Source organism: Haemorhous mexicanus, chromosome 11 (genome assembly GCF_027477595.1).
Source record: "Haemorhous mexicanus isolate bHaeMex1 chromosome 11, bHaeMex1.pri, whole genome shotgun sequence".
Lineage (NCBI taxonomy): Eukaryota > Metazoa > Chordata > Aves > Passeriformes > Fringillidae > Haemorhous > Haemorhous mexicanus.
Window position 1 is genome coordinate 17,103,505 of NC_082351.1, and position 20,087 is coordinate 17,123,591.

Genomic DNA, 20,087 nt, shown 5'->3' on the forward strand with positions numbered 1-20,087 from the left:
CCTGGTACAAATTGATTCAAGTTTCCACTGTGCTGTAGTGAAATGAATCTTCTTTAAATTCATTAATCTTTATGCAAGCAAATTGTTTCACAGTTCTTACAAATGGCAGCATTCACCCTCATTAACTGGTGTGCTGCCATCACTCATTTCTTGCTCATACTTAGTGTATGCTCCTGCCAAACTCCAGCCCAGACTATAATCTTGTATTTCTCTGCTCTTCAACTTTGCTGCTGATTCAACAATCTAGGGGCTGTTTTCCACCAAAATATCATTGATGCTATTATCATCTGATGAATTACTCTAAAACTTATTTTATTGCCTCCTCTAAAGCCTGAGGTAAACATCAGTAGATTCTCAACTTTACCCTTATCCATTAATGTTATTAATCTCTTCTTTTATTGAATAGCTTTCTCTGTCAGGAATCTGAAGCTGTTATTAGTCACACAGATAATTGAGCAATACCAGTCTGTACTGCATCACTCTTGAAAGAAAACACATTTAAGCAAATCCTGAAGATGAGAAATGAGTTCTCCACATGAGGCAGGGGGTGTTAGAACCATGACAGACCCAAGCTCTGAGCAGCATCCAAGGAACCCCGGTGCCAGGCAGGTCATGCAAGAACATCTACCTGTGCTAAGCCGCATCTCTCAGTGAGGCAGCAGCCATTCTGTGTGCTTGGGATGCTCTCTGCTTTGATTTCTAACTCTTTTTTCAACAAAAAACACAAACTTTCTCAGTAGTGCTGCAATTCACAGACCTTCCCCTCCTTGCCCTCGGTAGACTAAGTATTGGCATGCTGAAATCCATGGGAGCCCTGCCACTGGCTTCAATAGGGTCAGGATGTATTCCCATGCCTTCAGCTGCCCATTCAGCAGTGCAGGGCTTGGGAGCATTTTCCAGTTCTCCCTTGGATAAAAGTGGTGAGCTGAGGAGCGGCGGCCGCTTGCCAACTCAACGCTCGCAATAGAAAGTGGGCTTTGTACCCGCCTGGCAGAGCACAAAGCCACTGCTCAAAGGGCGGCTGAGCAGGGGTGTTTTGTGTATAAAACCTGCTTTCCTCCTCTCTCTATGCAGGCAGGTTCCTGTCCACTCCAACAGCTAAACCAGGGGCTTAACACACTCCCGGTTTCATTATTATTTAAAGAAGAAATCTTGGTGCAGCCTGAGCAGACACGCGTCATCCTTGGGCCGCTCCGGGTACACCGAGCATCCCTTTGAAGTTTGGCTGACTGAAAGCACTGGTGGCCACGGGCCAGGGGGAATCACTGCCAGCTCCCCACACTTGCCACTCCTGGCCTGTGTCCTTCAGCTTCAGAAACTCAGGGCTGAGGGATGGTTTCCCGCTGGACTGGGAATTAAATCACATTGGTAGGGCTGGCTCACCAGCCTTTCAGGGCAAGAGGGGTTGCTTTGGGTGCTGACATCTTTTTCAGAACAACATGCACAGCTAATTGCTTCCCAAGACCAGCAAAGTCAGCACTGCTCATGGCTGCCAGTGGAAACAAGATTCACAAAGCAAGAGGGGCTGCACTGAGTGTAACCACTCAGGGGAAAATCCCTGAATGGCAGCGCGGCTGGCTGGGTGAAAAGCTCTGCTCAGCATGCCACAGTGGATAAAGGCAGGGTGCCAGGCTGTTTGAAGTAGGAGGTTTTGAAAATAATCCTGAAAATATTATGATGCTGTGCAGCAAAACAATTGTAGGTTTTCAGCTGTAGTACTGCAGCCTAGAGGGGTCATCCTCTTTGTCAAAAAAGGAGGACAGGGAGAAAGGAAGGATCAAGGTGTCGATGAGAAAGTCTGAAGGGGCTGTGACTCCCTTTGAAGAGAAGACTGAGAGGGGAAAAGAGGGGGTAGCTTTGTTTTTCTCTCTCTCAAGTGCAAGAACAAAAGGATACTACATGAAAACACAAATAATTAAAATGAACATGAATTACATGAGACAAAATTGCATGCAGCATTCTCCACAATAAAGCTATAAATTGAAATCAACAGCTCACTAGGACCTAGGAAAATGTTTTGCACTTTTATGAACAGGATTAACAAAACCATGTTAATTAGGAAAAATGTTGAATGGAGAGAGACTCTTCTTTGTCAAGGCACAAACAGTCATGGAGTTAGCAAGAAACACCCCAACAGTTTAGTCCATAACTAATGGAAATATAATTCTTGGGCTTGCACCAGGATCAGTGGCTTTCCTAACCATGGATTTCTTGGCCATAGCCATACAGACAGGATGGAGAGAGCAAGAAGTGCTGCAGGACTGGGCAGACAGAGCTCAGGCTGCCCCTGGAGATCACCTGGCTCATGCTGAGCCATGACAAGGTGTGCCAAGTCTTCTTACCCCAAACTGATTTTCATGGAGTCATCATGATACTGATCTCAGCCTGAGAAGCTGAGGAAGGCATGGCAAGGAGTTTGCTGCCACTTCTGCCTGGGGCCAACACAAATTAAACAGCTGCACAAGATCCATGGAGACAAGTGAAGTGTCCCAAAGCCATAGGAAAGTGTCATCCACAGATATTCTGGAACTGTGGGCTGCAGTGATCAAGGGCCACCATGCCAGGGTATGGTTAGGGACCACAGACGAGGGACAGAGATGGGAAGATTTTCTCAGTGGCCAATATCCCAGGAATCTGAGCTCTTTGCTATTAACACCATTGATGGGAGCAATGAATCCTCATGTTTCACTCCCCAGTCCAGCCCCACTGAAGCCACCAGCTCAGCCACCATCCACCCCCAGAGAAGCCAGGGCTCCAAGCCTTTTGCAGGGAGTACTGCAGTCAGTGCTTTCAAAAGCTCAAACCGTGCACTGGCTACTCAGCAGATATGAGAGAAACTTAACAGTCCCTTGCCAAACTTAAATCCCCTCTTTTTGCTTCAGCATAATCCCCTTTTCTGCCTCAGGAATGTCCATTTCCGCAAGCAACCTTTAAGGCTTTCCAGACTGCCAATACTGCACACAAGATCCTCTGCCTTTGCTCAGAGCAGGCACAGCCAGCTGAAATGCTGCCATTAAAAACTCACAACAAAGACAGCATGTGAGATGCACTCCTTTCCAGCAGTGCAGAGCTTGCTTTCTTTCTCCCTCCCGAAGCTTGGCAAAAAAGCAGAGCATGTTGTGCTCCAAAGATATTTCTGTACAGGAGAGATTTCTCTAGAAAAGCAAGGCCAGAAGGAAACATTATTAAACTCAAAATCTCCTTACCCTCCCAAGCTCTTTGTCCTCCAGAGCCAGCACTCCTGTGCTCTCCGTGAACAGCTTCACCTTCACTGCAGGAAGTGCATGGGTTGTCGTGAAGTCTCCTTGGGTGCCCCAGCTGTGAAAAGAAGGACAGAGAGGTGTTCAGCTCAGCCAGCAGGTCAGCAGCAACACTGCTCAGGCATGAAAAAGTTAACCTAAAAAGTGTCTGACACAAGCTGAAGTGGTTGGGTTGTGTGAGTGACAAGGGCATTAATTATCTTCTTTGGGAAATGTGGGACAGATGTTTGGAAAACCCATGATGATCCTTTGGAGAAATAAAGACAGCATCTGGGAGCAGCACAAAACCAAGTTTAAGAGAACTTTCTTATTTAGAAAGAACAATGTCTTCTGCACTGCCAGCCTTTGTAGTCACAAGAGAAGTAGAGGATTGAAGACATCTGCACCCAGGATGTCTGTAATCACTCATGCCTGTGCTCCTCTCTTGGCTAATTAACCTCTCCTTTCCAGGCTGAGAGTGAGGTTTGCTTTTTCTGAAGAAACTGCAACTTAACCTGGGTCGCTTTCCAAGTCCCAGCCCAACCCAAGATTAAGTCCAAGCCATTATGTCTGGAGTAATCCTAGCTTGCTAGGACTACAGAGCAGGACACCAGCTCCTTGTGGGTGGGATTGCAGTGGCCAGGAAGATGCCACCTCTGCAACTACACCATGAACCACTGTCTACTGTTTGTACTCTCTGAGTCATTCCCTGGCTTGGAAAGGAGTGCTGTGGAGGCTGAATTATCCACAGTCTCTAGACACACATGTCTCTAGAGGACATCTACAAGTTTCTGCAATCACAAGTTGCCCAAATGCAGAGAAAACATGAACTCATTCCACGTGGGACCCTGCCAAGAGTGTGCCATGAGCAACACCTCTCAGTGATGTGGTGGAACCCACACTGCAACCCAGAATGCTGCAAGTTAGACAAGAGATTACACCATAACTCACTAACCACTTCTATTTACCCTCACTCTGTTAATGATACTTTCTCACTTTAGGTTGTCCTCAAACTAGATCCTCTGCTAAAGAAAGGCAGTTCCCTTGAAAAAGCTCAGAAGACATGGTCCAGTGACTAGATGTTCCTCAAAGATGAACATGAAGCAGCAGGTTTAGCATTTGGAAAATAATCAGTAAAAATAATTCCCTTCCCCTTGTGCTCTAGAGTATGGGTTTATTCTTTTCTCCCCACTGAGCAAATCTTGTCCAGCTGAGCTCAGCAGATGAGCATGTTCAGCACAGAGCTGATTAACAAACTTGGGTTCTTCATCACCTTTGCTCTGAAGCTTCCTCTCCTGGTGTCACTGTTTCACATGTTTTGTCATTTATAATGATGCATCAAACCTTCACCAGTGCCAGACACCAGAGGTTTGGCTTAAATTATCTACAGCACTATAGGTCCAGCCAGGTCCTTTACATAATATCTTTTTCATGTGTGAGCCATCAGCTACCTAAAAAATATTTCAAGGGTAAGAAGCAAGAAACAACTTAATTTTCTAATCACAGATTCGGGTCACAGGTTATGTTTTCTCTCAAAAAACTGCGTTGTCACCAGGAGGGAAAGTAGGAAGATTATCTTGCTTTGGGTAAGAGGCAAAAGTAAGAAAATATCCAACCTTACACTGTGTATTTTGACAGCATCTGCTTTATAGAATTCGTATCTCTGTTTACTATTAAAAAGCTCTTATTTGCTGAAGCATTCCCAGACCATATGTTATCAACAAATGTTACTAACCAAATACAAACAGTAATTTTCATTAGGTTTCCTTCATGGGAACAACATTAACCACAAAGAGAATAAATGTTTCAAATGACAGGAAACATACACAGCAAACCCTTGACAACACTGGTGCTTACATATTCATACCCCCAAAAGCCCTGAAAAGATCTTCGCCAACAAATGGAGACCATCAAAAGTTGAGTTTTGTGCTGGTTGGAGCCTGTGGTGATGTCATTAGTTGCCATAGTGATGCTCAGCATAAGGCCATAATTCATGCCACTGAAACATCATTTGTATTCAATCTGAGTACCCAGTTTATCAGGGCTGTGTATTAAATTATTGTTCAGAAAATTATCTCTGGACAGTAGCTAGGTATTAGGATCTTCTGAGGGACCAACAGTGTAATGGTTTCATTTCCATATTTAATCATTAAGCAGGTTATCACTGCAGGAGTTCATTTGTTGGGACCCCTTGTGGACAAATGCCATGAAGTAGCCATGCTGTTTTGTCCCCCTATCACAGAACTCATGCTGACACCTCAAAACAATAAAACATCTGCAAATGCAGACAGACAAATGTCACTCTGGCCAAAAGGACACACATATAGAGATGGATACATATGGATGTATAAACACCAAAAAAAAAGGTACACAGGCAGAACAATCCTGGTAGTACTTCCTCAATCAGGACAGTATTAACTATGTGAATCCTGCCTGAACCCCTCAGCTCTGCATTTCTTATTGGCCAGTGCATCCCAAAGTCAGGAACCGATAAAGAAATGCTGCTGTGCACAGAGAATTTACTAGAATCATTGCCCTATTTATGGCATCTCTGCTGTTCCAATGCTCTCACCAGGATCTACTTTTGTCTCCAGGGTTTCTTATTTAGGATTCAAACTTAGGATAAGCAGCTAAACTCTTCTGGCTGCAAAGTGCCAGAGGTTGAGATATACCCCAAGTGCTAACTTGAGAGATGCTGGCCCTTGTTTTACCTTTCACAAGCATAAGAAGATCATCACTGTAGACTTTGTGTCTACAGATTCACCTAGAGGTGCCATCACAGTTACTGACCAAACAGCCTCAAGTGCTAGGATTTTATCCTGAATGGAACAAAAAAATGACACATATCCAGAGGGTGTGAGTGGCCAACAAGTAACGAAGATCAGCTCTTGTCTCCCATTACCTCCACAGCCTCATGGAGCATCTGAAGGATGAGCTCACCTGTCTGATTTCAGAAGCATTTGAGAGCCCTCACTCACACATGAGGGGCAGTGATGCCATTGCCAATGCAGGTGCCAGGCTACTCAGACCTAGCTGCTCTCAGCTGTCTTGTCTGCTGATCTTAAAAACCTTCAGGCTGATGCTATTCAGCCCTTCCCAATTTATGGCCAAAATCTGTAAGACCACTCTCCTCCCACTGATGCTGTACCAAGCTCTTACCCTTTCCTGCCATAAGGTCACAGCATAAACAACTGTCATCACCCCATGGAAGTGCAGTGTTTTACTGATCTTTGGCTGTAGGGCTGAGAGCTTCTAAAATGCAAATACAGCAGTCATAAAGTTAATTACCACACAGCTAAAACGCCAAAAACTTTAAAACACTATGGCATTGTTAAACTAAAATTAATGATTGAAATACTACTTGGGACATAGTAAGGCTTGAGCAAAATCCTGTAAAGATCCCTGTCCTGACTGCACTCATGTACCACATGAAACCAGGCAGGAGGGTCTCTGACTTCAGCTGCTTTTCTTCACGATACCCTGCTTATGTGACCTACAATTTTCTCAGCTGTCCTTGAGAGGCACTGATTTAGCAATTTCTGTTCAACTCAAGTATGCAAGTTCCTCTAAAGGAAATTTTAGCACCTGTGACCTTCCTATAAGTGAACATATACTTTTAATATGCAGGAAAATTCATTAAATGCTTTCATTCACATACTGTGCTCTCCAGCAAGTCTGCTCAGCCCCTGCCTAATTTAAAACAGTCACCCTTCTTCCATCAATGCTCTTGTAACTTGATGTAGCCAGAACACTGATGCCTGTGATTTATATAAATAATGAACAAGTGCAACTGGGGTGCATTGCTGGGCCATGAATCAGCCCTGCTAACCAGGCTAACAGGGGAGCAGCTGCAGAGCCATGTGCTTTCCACAGGGGGGACATTTAAACATCATCTATGACCACTTCTCATGGGCTTCAAAATTACCACAGGGTATCTTTTATCCCTCTCCATGGAATAAACATAAAAAAACCAGAAAATGAGAGTAAAAATGTGTACTAAAGGAGAGCTATGCTGTCCCCTCAGTGGGCTCACTCCAGAATGATGCTGACTGGCCACGGCAGTTTCCTGGGACAGATCTTCTCTGCCAGAGATGCTGCCCCTTCTGCCTTGTTCCCATAAATTCACCACTTCAGTAAAAAAGTCATGCAGAATAACATTCCCACACGTTGGCCAGATTTTCAGGAGTTTACTGAGCCACCTGCTCAGTATAGCTTTCCCAAATTAACCAACTCAGCAGCAGTGCCTGCCCTCCCAAGACAGGAACATGACCCTGGGAAGGTAGGATGTGGCAGGCAGCTGCTTCCATCCCTGCAGGGTCACCAAAACCAGCAGCAGCATCACCTACCCTCCTGCACAGCCAGCTGGCTGGGTGCAAGGGCACAGAGTCCAGCTGAAAGGCATTCAATATATGTGACCACGCTCAGGACAATAATTGCAAGGGCAGCTGTTCTTCTCTTGCTGTCCTCTACTGTCAGAATGGGATCTGGTGAGGATGCCATGACTGGCCAGTCTGGCTGCCTCCCTCCCTTGTACAGTGCTGGTGGAGACAGTTGTGCTTCACGCACTTCTCTTCATTTACAACCCTCATCTCTCCTCTTCTGACATGTCTGTGTCCCTCCTGGTTTACTTGTAGCTAGGTCTCCAAAGTGAGCTGGCTGGTGAAGGGATGTTCATCAAGAGGGCAGCACAGATAGTGGCCTGACAGACACTGCCTGGGCTTGGTGACTGCTTCACCTTGTGTGGTGTGATGCTTTTAATCCAGCCTGGGTTTCTCAGGTTACTGTGGTGCCCAGTCATGGTCCCTGCTGGATCTGGATCCTGCTCTGAGGATGGAGAGTCCAGATCCCTGGAGTGCATTGATGGAGACTGAAATGCTCCATACAGTCTCAATTTAGTTCTCCCAGAAATCCTGTCTAACAAATGATGGCTTTATTACTTTAGCACACTCCTCCCCTCCCAGAAGAGACCTTTAAATCTTGGGCCATAAATCATGTATGCCCATGCTTGAGCACTGGGAAAAACAGAGTTAGAGCAGAAGCACACCAGGCACTGAGCTAACCTACCTTCATGCAGCTGATGGAGAAGTGCACCTTTTCCTCTAATGTAATGCTAAGCTGTCTTTCTTTTCTACATATTCCTAGAGACACAAGCGAGGAGGAAAATAAACAGGTTTAAAGTATCTTTAACAGTAAACTATATATGAAGAAGCACACAGGATAGCTTTTTACTATATTCTCTAATGCTTTATCTATACCAGCCAGTCAAAAACATGAACTAGAGGTTGATAACCACAATTGTCAGTGATCTACCTGAACTTCCCTTGACCATATGGGGAGGCAACAATTCATTACAACTGAGCACACCCAGACTCGCTCAGGTCAACAACAAAATCTCATGCAGGGATGGCATTAATCCCACTGGGATGAAAACACTCATTTTTTTAAAATGAAAAGAGTGCTTGGGAACTTCTAGGAACACCATAAACTAGACAATGGCTGGAAGAGGCTGGAAGAGCTGACAGCTCCTTGTAGGGAGCAGTGCAGGTGAGGCACTGAACTGGCAGGTTTGTGGCAGAACACGTGTCTGTGATATGTGGCAGAGGCAGATGCTCACACCTGCATCAGCTGGGTCACAAATCCATAATAAACAGAAGCAGGGCATCCCAAAGCTTTGAGAAAATATGTATTCTTTGCAGCTCTTGTAGGTGATGGCAATGGATAATAGGTTTTTTGTTTGTGTCTCTGGGATTTGAAAAAGTCCAAAGGCACAGAAAAATTCTGGGTTTTTTTAGGCACTCCAAGAAATCTCACAGTCTGGGTCACACACCTGGAGACCTGTGGGATGCACACACAATTTCACACACACAACTCTGTTTCAGCAGGAGAATGCCATGAACTGCCAGTCTGGGACAGCTACAAACTAGTTTGTGATTTCCTACAGAAGGACTGCAAACTTCAGTTGAAAACCCACAAATTTAGGGGACTGTACTACTGTGTAAATGTGCCTCAGTCCCCTGCTTTGGGCTCCTTCTACTGCAATAAGGAGAGATCTAATTAAATCTAACTCAGTTGAGTTAGGCCTTAATTTGCCTCATCTCAGTTTAGAGGCAGCAAGCAGATGAAGTGATGCCTGACATAGAGGGCCCCTGTCTTTCCACTGCTACAAAGGTGAGCTGGAGGTGACTGCTGCAGATTCACAAAAAAGAAATGAAATTAGAATCTCAAAGAACAAATATAGATGCATATGCATTGCTCATGCAAAAACATCCTGGGCTTGGAAATACCACTCAGGTGCTAAGAAAAGCACCTTTCCATTCTGCCTGCAGAAATACACTGAAAAAGGTTTGCATCCATAATACATCTTCATAGTCAGGGGCTGCTGAGCCTCCTCTGGGATTCCTCCCACAGTAAAACTTTGATTTGTTTACTCACCTTCAAAACAGGATAACCAAAGACATCAGACACAGATTGACAACACAGCCTATTTTTGTTTACATTTGTTTCCTCCCCTCCCTTTCAGCTGCCAGAACAGCCTTTCAGTCCCATCCCCTCGGAACAAGCTGAGCTGAAGTGGGAGTGACAGCACAAACAGATTTGATTCCTCCCAGACTTTCCCGCACAGACCTTGCAGTGATTTAAAACATGCTTTCACTGATGCAGCTCCCGTGCAGGTGCTGACAAATCAGCATTCCTGCAGGCACTGGCTGGCAGAGGTGGCTGTACCTGCCTTCTCTGCAGCCAGGGAACACTGAGTGAGGCCATGGCTCTTCATGGAGCACTGATGTCTGCTCTGATGAGATAACCCAAGGACGCTCTGATTGAATCCATCATTTCCCATGGCCAAGCATGGAACACTCCCTCTGCTAAAACAGAACACCACTGGTAAATATTTTGCTTACAAAAAGGGAATTTATTTTCCCCAAAACACCACTGCAGAAAGCACTATGCTGTTATTCAAAAGGTGAGCAGAGACAGTGTGTTGTTAAGGACTGGGCACCTTCTACAGCAGCTCAGCAGCTCCAACACTTCATGGTCTGTCCTTTTCTGTTTCCACAGCTCTGAGACACAATGTATGTGTCACACGCGCAGGCACCATCTTGCTTAACATCATGCAGACAGCAGTACCAGACCATCTCTCCCTCCAGGAGCTGCAACTCCCACATCCTCAAACTGGCTACGGCAGCACTGCACCGCCGGCTGAGAGAGAAATATGTCTGGGAGAGATCACATCTGTGCCTGAGTGTGCAAGGCACAGAAGGATGAGGGTAAAGCTGACAGAGACTGCAGCAAAGCAAAGCCTGCAAAGGTCTGCTCTTGATCTGCTTGTGGCTCACACACAATCCCCATGGATCCCGTTCCAGTGCCAGCATGGGGCACTGCAGCCAAGAGGAGCTGCTGAGGCCAACAGCACAGCTTTAGGAACCCAAAAAGGGATGATCTTTGCTATGCAGAAAATACAGCTTGATTTGTGCTTCCTGAGAATGACTGATACACTGGGGAAGTGTCATGAGGAAGGAAGAAGGGATGGGAGGTGGATGTAAAATCACATAATAGCTATTTATGGCCACGAGATGGCATTCCTGCCCCAGAGATGTCCCTCCACCATGCCTGCACCCAGCCCAGGACCACACACCCCTCCCAGACTGCTGCACCCCAGGCTGGAATCTGCTGCAGAAATCCCTCAGCTGGTTTGGATGCAAAATTGTGGCAGTGCTATTCACCACAATCTTTTGGGTATTAACAGGGAAAATTAAAAAAAAAAAAAGAAAAAAAAAGTTGCATGATTACTTTCCATTATTTAAATGATGACTGCTTTTCAAATGCCCTGCGCTCTTGTTCAATACTATCACAATTAGAGGAGAAAAACTCAGTAGGGGGAAATGGAGGCAAAAGCCCAACACTGTTTTACTGGGAGGTCTGAACTGAAAGAAAAATTGCTTTCACAAGGGCTGCCTACTGTAGGTACTCCATCAGTGTATCTGCTCTGGATACAGCATGAGTTTACAGCTTCATTCATTAAATGCCTGTGTTCATTTACTGTCTGTGGCTGTGACCACTTCTTGAATAGGGTGACTTCAATGCCACACACATGTTAATCAAAGTTTGCTTTGGCCAAAGATGCTCCACCGACCCAGCCACAGAGCTGTTCACTTCACAGAATGACCAAATATGATTAATCTCTTCTATCTGATCTTGTCACCCTGAAAGAAAATACAACTGCAGAGGAATGCCATTGGTTAAGGCTGGGTCATGATTTTGTACTTAATAAGGCCATACCCTGCCAAATTTACAGAAACTTAGTATCTCACAAACACAGATCATGGAGGAGACAGAAATCCTCTACCTGAAAATACAGGTTACTGGTTTGTGCCAACACAGTCTAGACTCTCCTTTATAAAACTTCGTAGAGAGCAGTGAAATATTTCCTAAATGCAAACAGCAGAAAACAACACAAGGTACTGAGAGAGACCAACCTGATTTTTATTTATGCCTCAATATATGTTATATTCTTATAGGGGCTTCCCAACTCCCCCTGCTATAGTGGAATGGGACAGGCAGCCTTCCAAAACCAGCTAAAAGGACGAAAAAGAAGTGTGAGACCATCTCTTGTTGTGCCACCCCTCCCATTTTTTCTGTCCTGTATTTTTCTAACCCAGGATCCAGGACAGGAAGCTCAAATTGAGCCAGACACCTGGGTTTGCCTTGCCCAACTTCTGACCACAAGTAGCAAAGATCACACTAGCATCTCCTGGGTCAGTGGGGATGAGCGGACAATTCCAGCAGGTGATGCTCACCCAGCCATCTGCAAGCTCCTCTCTCCATGAGCAGCCTTCTCCACATAGTGACAACAGTAGGTTGCTCCCTTTAAGTGCTTTTATACTTAGTTCTATGGCTTGCTGGGAGATGCAGCACATTCACAAAGCCAGTACACTCTACCTTCATTTCACAGAAAGGACACCTAAAGTCTTGAAAATTCACTATCAAGGTTGGTCTTCTCATTCCATCACACCAGAGCTCTGTCCAGACAGGAGCAGGCACAGTACCAATTCTTTAAAGCATCCTTTATCTCCCTACTCCTTGCAGCAACAGCAGCACCCTCCATTAAATAATAATGTGCACTACTTGTACACAGCACTTAATAAATAAACCAACAACTGGGCCCTTTCACATGCCACATCCCCTGCCTTTCCCCTGGCAAATGATGTGCTGAACTTACACTAAGACAAGGCTTTTTTTTTTTTTTTTTTTTTAGAACACCACCTATAAGCAATAAACACCATGAGTGAATGTATGCCAGACCTGGCACTCTGCAGTCCTCCTCTTAATGAAGCACTATTTCAGATCACGGAGCCTCAGTCTCATTTCAATGTCCTTTTGGTTTTTCCTATCCCCATCTTAAGGCTGCAAGCACAGGAGTGATGAAGCAGACGGGTGTCGATGAAAATTGCCTTGGGCATCATCACACCTTCTGGAATACTTAAATTTGAATGTATGTGCTATCACAGGAATACATAATTCCCAAGTGCATAGGAACACTCAAGAAATTAGACAGCTGGCGAGAAAAGCAAGACATTCATCTGTGAAAGAGAAGGTGCATGAGCTCAACCCTTACTAGACACCAGCGAATCCATGTGAAAGCAATGCTATGTGTGCTCTGAAAGTCAGGGAAAACACAGTCAGAGCTTGCACTTACTTGATACTGGAAGAAACCAAGTACAAGGGCTATGTGTAAAGAAACATTATTCTTCAACACAGCTTCTACTGTGGTACAGGAGAGCAGGGACTGAACATGACACCTTTGGGAACAGAGCCCCACCTGGGATCACATCCACAGCCCCAGCAGAGTATTCCAGGGCAGTCCAGGAGGCTCCTCCACAGCAGTGTGGCTGTCTGGGTGACACTCACGGGAAGAGAATCCCTACAGGATCTTGCTTTTATTCTGGAGAAAAACTCATCTGCTTAATCTAAAGTATTTTTGTCCCACAGTGGCTGAGCTGGGTAAGAACCAATCCTGCAGAACAGCTATGAGGGAGCATCAGAAAAGGTTCTGAATTCCTAATTAAAAAGGGCAGTAAATCACTTGCACAAAAACCTCCCATAATAGATCACATACTTGCACTCGGGTAATAACTTTTTATTGCAGTTTTTGCTGTGCTTAATGACTTGTCCACAGCCTCCACTTTCAGAAATGGGAACATCACAGCATAAATCTCAGGAGTATTATGGAAATATTGTCACACAAAAGGGGACTTGAAGAGCAGGTGAAACCAAGCTAACAGCAGAACCCTTCAGGTGCAAAGTCATGCACAGTCTCACCAGAAAACTGTCTTCTAGGCATGCTAAATAGCTGCAAGTGAAGAAAACTTGTGTTGGGGATTTGGAACCCACTTTGCACCCTTCAGCCTTAGCCACAGGGGCTAAGAGCAGCTGCCCTGAAGTTCCTGTCCCTGTCATTTTCACCTCTTAGCCCAGCAGCATCGTGGGCTCAGGGCATCTGCACCATGCTCACTGAGACCAAAGCTGAAGGCCTCTCCTGGAAGACACTTCCCCCACAGATGCCTTGGGGCAGACTGACCCTCTGCTCAGAGCTTCACCCCAGGAACAAGGACTGTACCCCACAAACAGTGGTGTCTGATGTTTGCTGTACTCAGTCACCTGCTTTTACACATTCCTAAGGCTCCTAAGGAGAGAGAGAGAGATTTCCTAAGGAGAAAGAGCTGCAAACATCTGCACAGCTGTGAAATGAAGTAATGTGACTGGAAAAGCAATCCAATCAGTGTGGGTAATTAAGACAGCTTATATTTAATGCTGAAGCCAATTAGAAGAGTGAGGAGGAGAAAAAAAAACCAAGAAAAAGCAGCTATTTCCTAAAATTTCCTTTTGCTTTGTCTTTTACCCAGCATCGCGAATTTTGCTTACACAGAGCTTAGCTAAGCATGCAAACTTAAATATGAATGTCTGTTTAAAATTGTGTAGCCACACAGGACCTGTTCCTGAGCTTTGCCATGTCTGGAAGAGATCTACCAGGCCTGGCAACAACAGCTGTACTGAGGGATGCACTCCAAGAATTAAACTCTGCTTTCACTCACATCAACATAAACCCCTTTAGTTTAGCAGAGTCAGATTAATTATATGGAATATGGAATATTTGAAATTTATGCATCTCAGAAGGACTTTTCTCATTTTACCACAGGGGAGTGTTCACAGCATCTCCCAAGAAACTGCAGCAGCAAAACACTGACTGCAACAGAACACTCCCATCACAGCCCTCTCTGTGCAAAGCCACTGGGCATCACTTCAAACTCCATGGCCTGAGGCAGGGGATTCCTGAATGAAAAGACCAGATTTTCCCCTTCTGCAGACAGAGAAAGCATCCCTGCTTGCCAGCCTTCTTTCCCAGAGGGCTTCTCCCTTTGCTGCTCAGTGCCCATCTCCCAGAAGGAGACGGTGACTAAACAGCACTGAAGAAGGATGCTGTGCAGGTCCTGTCCCTCTTCATGGTCAGACAGAGGGCTCTGATGGATGGGGCACACTAATTTGAAACAAAAACAGGCTGAGTGATAAGCTTGGAGGCTTGGTGCAGGGATCTGAACAAGGGCAGCCTGTCAGAGCAGAGAAAAGCAGCAGAGCTGTCAGAGCACCTTGAAACACATCAGGGAGCAGCATCAGAGCCAGTACAAAGATAAAACCAGACACCCCTGTCTCCTAGGGAGGTGGCTAAGGGAAAGGAGATGGTAGAGGTTTAGGAGTTTACCACAGACATTACTTTATCAAGAGTGAATTTCTGGAAAGGGCACAAGGCTCAAGCCCTTGGTCATGACAAATGTAAGACGTGGAATCAAGTCAGATGAGAGGCATTGAGTGTCCTTTCCCCAGCACTGCCCTACAGCACACACTGAAGAAAACTACACAGAAAAAATTCCCAAGCAATGAAAAGTGGAATTTCCTCCTCCAGAAAACAACCCGCTCCATCCTCACCTCTCACTCTCTGAGCTACTGCACCCTTGCACTAGGACTGAAGAGACTGCTCTGCAAGGGGGAGATAACCTTAAAATGAGCACTGCCACAAGTACAGGTCACTGTTTAAATATACCCAGCAGTTTCTCTGGAGACTTTAGGACAGGTGGGCTGTGGCTGGATCTTTTGTGCTACTCCCAAACCCCTTGACAACCCTGCTCCCAGGCTGCACAAACAGCAGCACTACTGACACAGCTCCTGGAAGAGCAGTTTGGAGACATGCAGAGGACAGACCACAGGCCAGTACATAGGGAAGGGGGGAGAGTACAAACCCCACAAACATCTGCAAGAATACAGTTCCAGCACGAAAAGCAGTAAAATCCTTCTCACACTGGGATTTGAGATATCTTTTAGAGGCATCTGCATGTTAGGGCATAATACACAAAAGCTTTTTCTTACACAACTTATTAAAAGCACTACTAATAAAACACTGCAAGCCGGATCTGAAATGACCCTTGCTATTTCAGGTCTGGCTTTCTCTAGAACTGTGTCATCCCCTGCATCTGTGCTGAGGCAGATAATCCTCACATGAAGGGATTGGGCTTAAAATGTCAGGAATCCAACATGAAGCTTGAGAAGAAATAGAAGGCCAGTATTTACTATTGTCCCAAAACCCACACTCCTTGCACACAACTCATCTGATGGCTGGGTACTGGGTACTGAGGGCTGCTAACCCTGCTGCTGCCTTGCCTCTCTCAAGATCTGCAAAGAGGATTCAAGCTCCAAAGTCACTAAGATGCTTTCTTCTCAAAAACTGCCAGTTTTGCAGAAAGGTGAAAGAAGAATCTAGCACAGACCTAGACCAGTGCTTTTGGAAATCCTGCCCTGGCTGGTGAACTGCCTTTTGTCATTAGAGATGTGGAAGCTAGGCTGGAACCCCTGGCATGGCACTGAGCTGAAAAGCAGCCACCAGTGTGCTGTGATTGGGTGCTCTAGCTGAGGGCTGGCATTTGAAGGACACATGAGGTGAAAGTGAACAACCCCACGAGTTAGGTGAAAAGATGTCCTACAAGTTTGAGTAGCCCCTAACGCTCTCCACCCCAGGACAAGGGGCTGTCATAGAAAAGTGAAGTCTTCTAGTGAATCTTACTGCTCAAATATAATTTTTCTCCCCTGATGCTTATGAGAAATTTAGCCTTCTGTAGCCTGTAGAGCCTCCAGACAATGGCAAAGCTGAATTTCAAAAAATTTCAAGGCTGGCAGTTAAGAAATGCTGCCTGTTTCCAGACCTGCATTCACTGCATATTCTGAGCACAGGTGCTTAACCCACATTTTTTGAGCCTCTGAGACATAAAACTTCTGGGATGTACAGAGGTAACTTGCTTTGGTGTTTACAGCTTCATAGTGCTGAGGCTCACAATCCCCAGGTGTTCTTCACCCCCAGGCCAGGCAGCATCCCTGCCAAAGCACACAAATCCTGGGATGCTGGGCAGTGAGCAGTCCCTCACATCTTCACTGAGCTGCTTCCTTTCTCTAGGGGTGGTTTGCTTATTACAAAAAGCACAGAAGCAAGCACAGTGTGAATGACCTCAGTGAGACTGACGTCAGCATCTAAACTATCACCTCCAAAGGCTGTTTTGCATTGCCATAAATCCTTTGTTTCTAAGGCAGCACAGCTCAAAAATGCACCAAAACATTCTCTGAGCTGTTTCTATCACTGTCCTCATCACCAGAGCACCTGAGGGCCTTCAAGTCTTGTATTAAGCAAGATGACAAACATGTCACATCTGATTCATTCATTCTTTCTTTCTCAAGAGAACTTAGGTACAGTAAATTGCTTTCACAGAGCTTTGGTTTCCTGTATCTCTGCTGCTGTGCCTGGGAGGGGAGGCAAGGTGAAAGAAACACCTGTAATGCAGAGAGGAAAGGAGGACAAGCTTTTTGTGATGGGCTCTGGTTTCTGTGAAGATTATTCTAGAGCCTCAGCTTGGCTGGTCTTTGGTTCTGGAAAGAAAAGGTCTTAGGACCCTCTTGGAATTCAACTATCAAACCTACTCCCCTCCTAAGCTACTTCCATAAGTATGAGCCCAAGTGCTGGAGCAATCCAGAAGTCTTGAAGCCTGGCTCAGGCCTCTACAGGAATCCAGTGTAGAGAGAGGATGAGTGTGATGGACTTGCATGACTTTTATCACACCACAGCACTCAGTGTTGGCTGCATTTTATTGAGGGCTGATGGCTTCATGCCCAGACACTGTACATTTAATTATAATAAAAAGACCCACTCAATTAAAGAGTTCACTCCTGCAGGTCTTATTTTCAAAGCAATTCTCACAGAAATAGTCCTGCATCTTGCAGTAAGAAGACCTGTGCATGGAAGGGCAGATCCTGTGAGCAAAGGTGGGATGAACAGACCAATCTAAACAAGTACATGCAACCCAGGAGAAATGTGCTTTTTCAGTATGAATAGTAGCAATTTCCCCTAAATAGAGCCCAACTTTCTCCACTGAAGCAATAAGAATACCTAAAATAGTGACAATTGTAAGTTCTCATGGAAATTTTGCTCTAAGCTCAGCTCTCTTCCTTCCTTCTCTAAAGCAGATTTCAAAGCATTTTGAAAAGTCAGCCAGGCTGCAGCACTTTCCCTGATTGGGAATATTGTTTTTGAACAGCTTACTGCAGATTCCTGCTGCTCTGGTGCAGCACAGGACATGAGACACCAGCAATTTTTGTGCCTCTGTGAGAGGACAGTGACAGAGGGAAGGCAGCCTGTCCTGGTCTCTGCACTGTCCTGCCTGCACCCACTGCTCCTGAGCTGCTTGCAGTGCTTGTGCACTGCATGTCCTGCAGCCAGGTGGTTCTGGATTTCCTTCCACGAGCTTGGGAAGCTCCTGGCAAAACACCTCTGAGGACTGGCCACGGGGAATGGGATAGGAGGACAATAGCAAATGCTCCCTACTCCTGGAGGAGGCTTCACACCACCTCAGCAATTCTAGACTGTCAGGAAGCACAGTGAGAATTTAATTTAAGTGTGAAAACTCTACAGTCATCCAGAGAAACATTGCCTCAAATCCAGAGTGTTTCAAGTTAACTTATTCCACAAATTGGAAAGGGAATGAGCCATTCATCATTTACTCCTTCCAGATAACAAAGCCCAGTCACTACTGGTAGGTGTTTAACAACATCCAGGTAAGACAAAAGAAAGCCAAGTATGGGGGCAAAAGTGAGGATTTGGGGACGAGGTCAAAGAGGACAGAACAAGACTCTGCCCTTGAATAGGACTGTGCCAGAGAGGTCTCAGATAAAGCTTTAACTGAGTAATTTGAAGCTTTTCCCAGATCCTCTCTTCCACCTCTGTCTGCCAGACTGTGTCCCTGCCAGCTGTTCTCTCTCTCATAGGACTGCCAAAACCCTGACAGTGAGGACAAGATAATGTACCTACACCTGATGGCACCAGTTCAGATGGACACTCGGGCAAGTACTTATCTAAGCACATGCTTAACTCCATCCCTATTTAGTAAAGCACTTATGTGTAGGCACAAATTTATCTCTCTATGGCTACACGAGACATAAGCCACTCATTAACACTTTATTCCCCTCAGGCAGGGCTTATGTGCCATTTTTAGCTGCAGGACAACACTCTGCATGTGTGGAAGGCCATGCTTCTCCTCTGCCTCTGAGAGTCCCCTCTGCCCTCACCATGCAGGAGCCAGAGCTATCTGCAGTGACTCAGCAGTGCAGAGACAGGGCAGAGCAGTGTGGTGGGGAGACCAAAGAGCAAAGCAAGGCTTACGTTGGCTTTGAGGCTTCAGCCTGGTCTGTCTGCAGCTTCTCCCCCCCTTCCACCTCCATGGTGCAGTACACGATGCGGTTGGGGGCCAGTGACTTCAGCCCCTGCACCTCCATGATGACAACCTGCAGGCAGAGGAGGAGAAATGTTTGTTAGAGGAGCAGCCTCCTTCAGACCCATGGGGTCAGCCAGTGCTGGGGTCCTCCACGTGCTGCTGGATGTTCACAGGGGCAGGAGGCAGGGATGGTGGCACTGCCCAGGCTGAGAGGGGACCATGGCAGCCAGCCAGGTCTGTATGGAGACCAGGATTCCCTCTGATTGCCCATGGGCTCACTGAAACCCTTGGGTGCCCAGGGCTGTACCAAACTTCAGGAGATGGGATTCACAGACATGGTCGTGCCTCATCTAAAAATGCCTTAATATGTGAAATCCAGGAGAAAAAAACCCCACACAACTACTCAGCTTATGCCAAAAGCATATTTTCCATATTAATTTCCATTGTATTAATATTAATAGAAAATGCTTTGGGGTTGACATTTGAAGATCATCTGGTCCAATCCCCATGCTGAGGCATGGACATCTTTCAGTAGGTCAGGTTGCTCAGAGCCCCATCCAACCTGATCTTCAAAAACTCCGAGGATGAAACACCTATGTCCCAGTTGTTCCCTGTCCCTACCACCCTCATCAAAGCCATTTTCTTTCTTATACCCAATTTAGATCTACCCTCTTCCAGTTTAAAACTGCTGCCCCGTCCACTCTATAGCTCTGTTAAAAAAAAAAAAAAAAAACAAACAAACAAACAAAAAAACCCAACAAAACTTCCTTCATCTTGCTTATAGAAAATCTTCCTAATTAAGAAATCACCACCTAAGTTTCTTGCAGGTAATTAACTTTTTTCCTTTTTTTAAAATGTAATTAATCCCATTAACCACACACCTTAAACATTTCTACAAGAATCACTGTGGGAGTTTCTGTTCATGTTCTATTACAGCTATTTATGTAGTATATGCACAAGGGTTTAAAATTCCTCTCTCCTCAGGTCTTCTGACCTGTCTGGAGCTGAGGAGCCTGTCTCTGGCACACAGAGCTCCACAAAGCCTCTG

General features: G+C 45.6%; 1 protein-coding gene across 4 annotated transcripts in view; it reads right to left on the reverse strand.

Annotated features, from left to right (window-relative positions):
- Positions 1-20,087, reverse strand: part of CADPS (calcium dependent secretion activator) — a 206,374-nt gene that overhangs the window by 108,997 nt on the left and 77,290 nt on the right. For all 4 annotated transcript variants that reach the window (XM_059856711.1, XM_059856710.1, XM_059856714.1 and 1 more), the window contains exons 6-7: positions 18,988-19,109; positions 3,207-3,318 (exon numbers count right to left, since the gene is read on the reverse strand). In XM_059856711.1, coding sequence (XP_059712694.1) covers positions 3,207-3,318; positions 18,988-19,109 — 234 coding nt within the window. The remainder of the gene's footprint in view (positions 1-3,206; positions 3,319-18,987; positions 19,110-20,087) is intronic.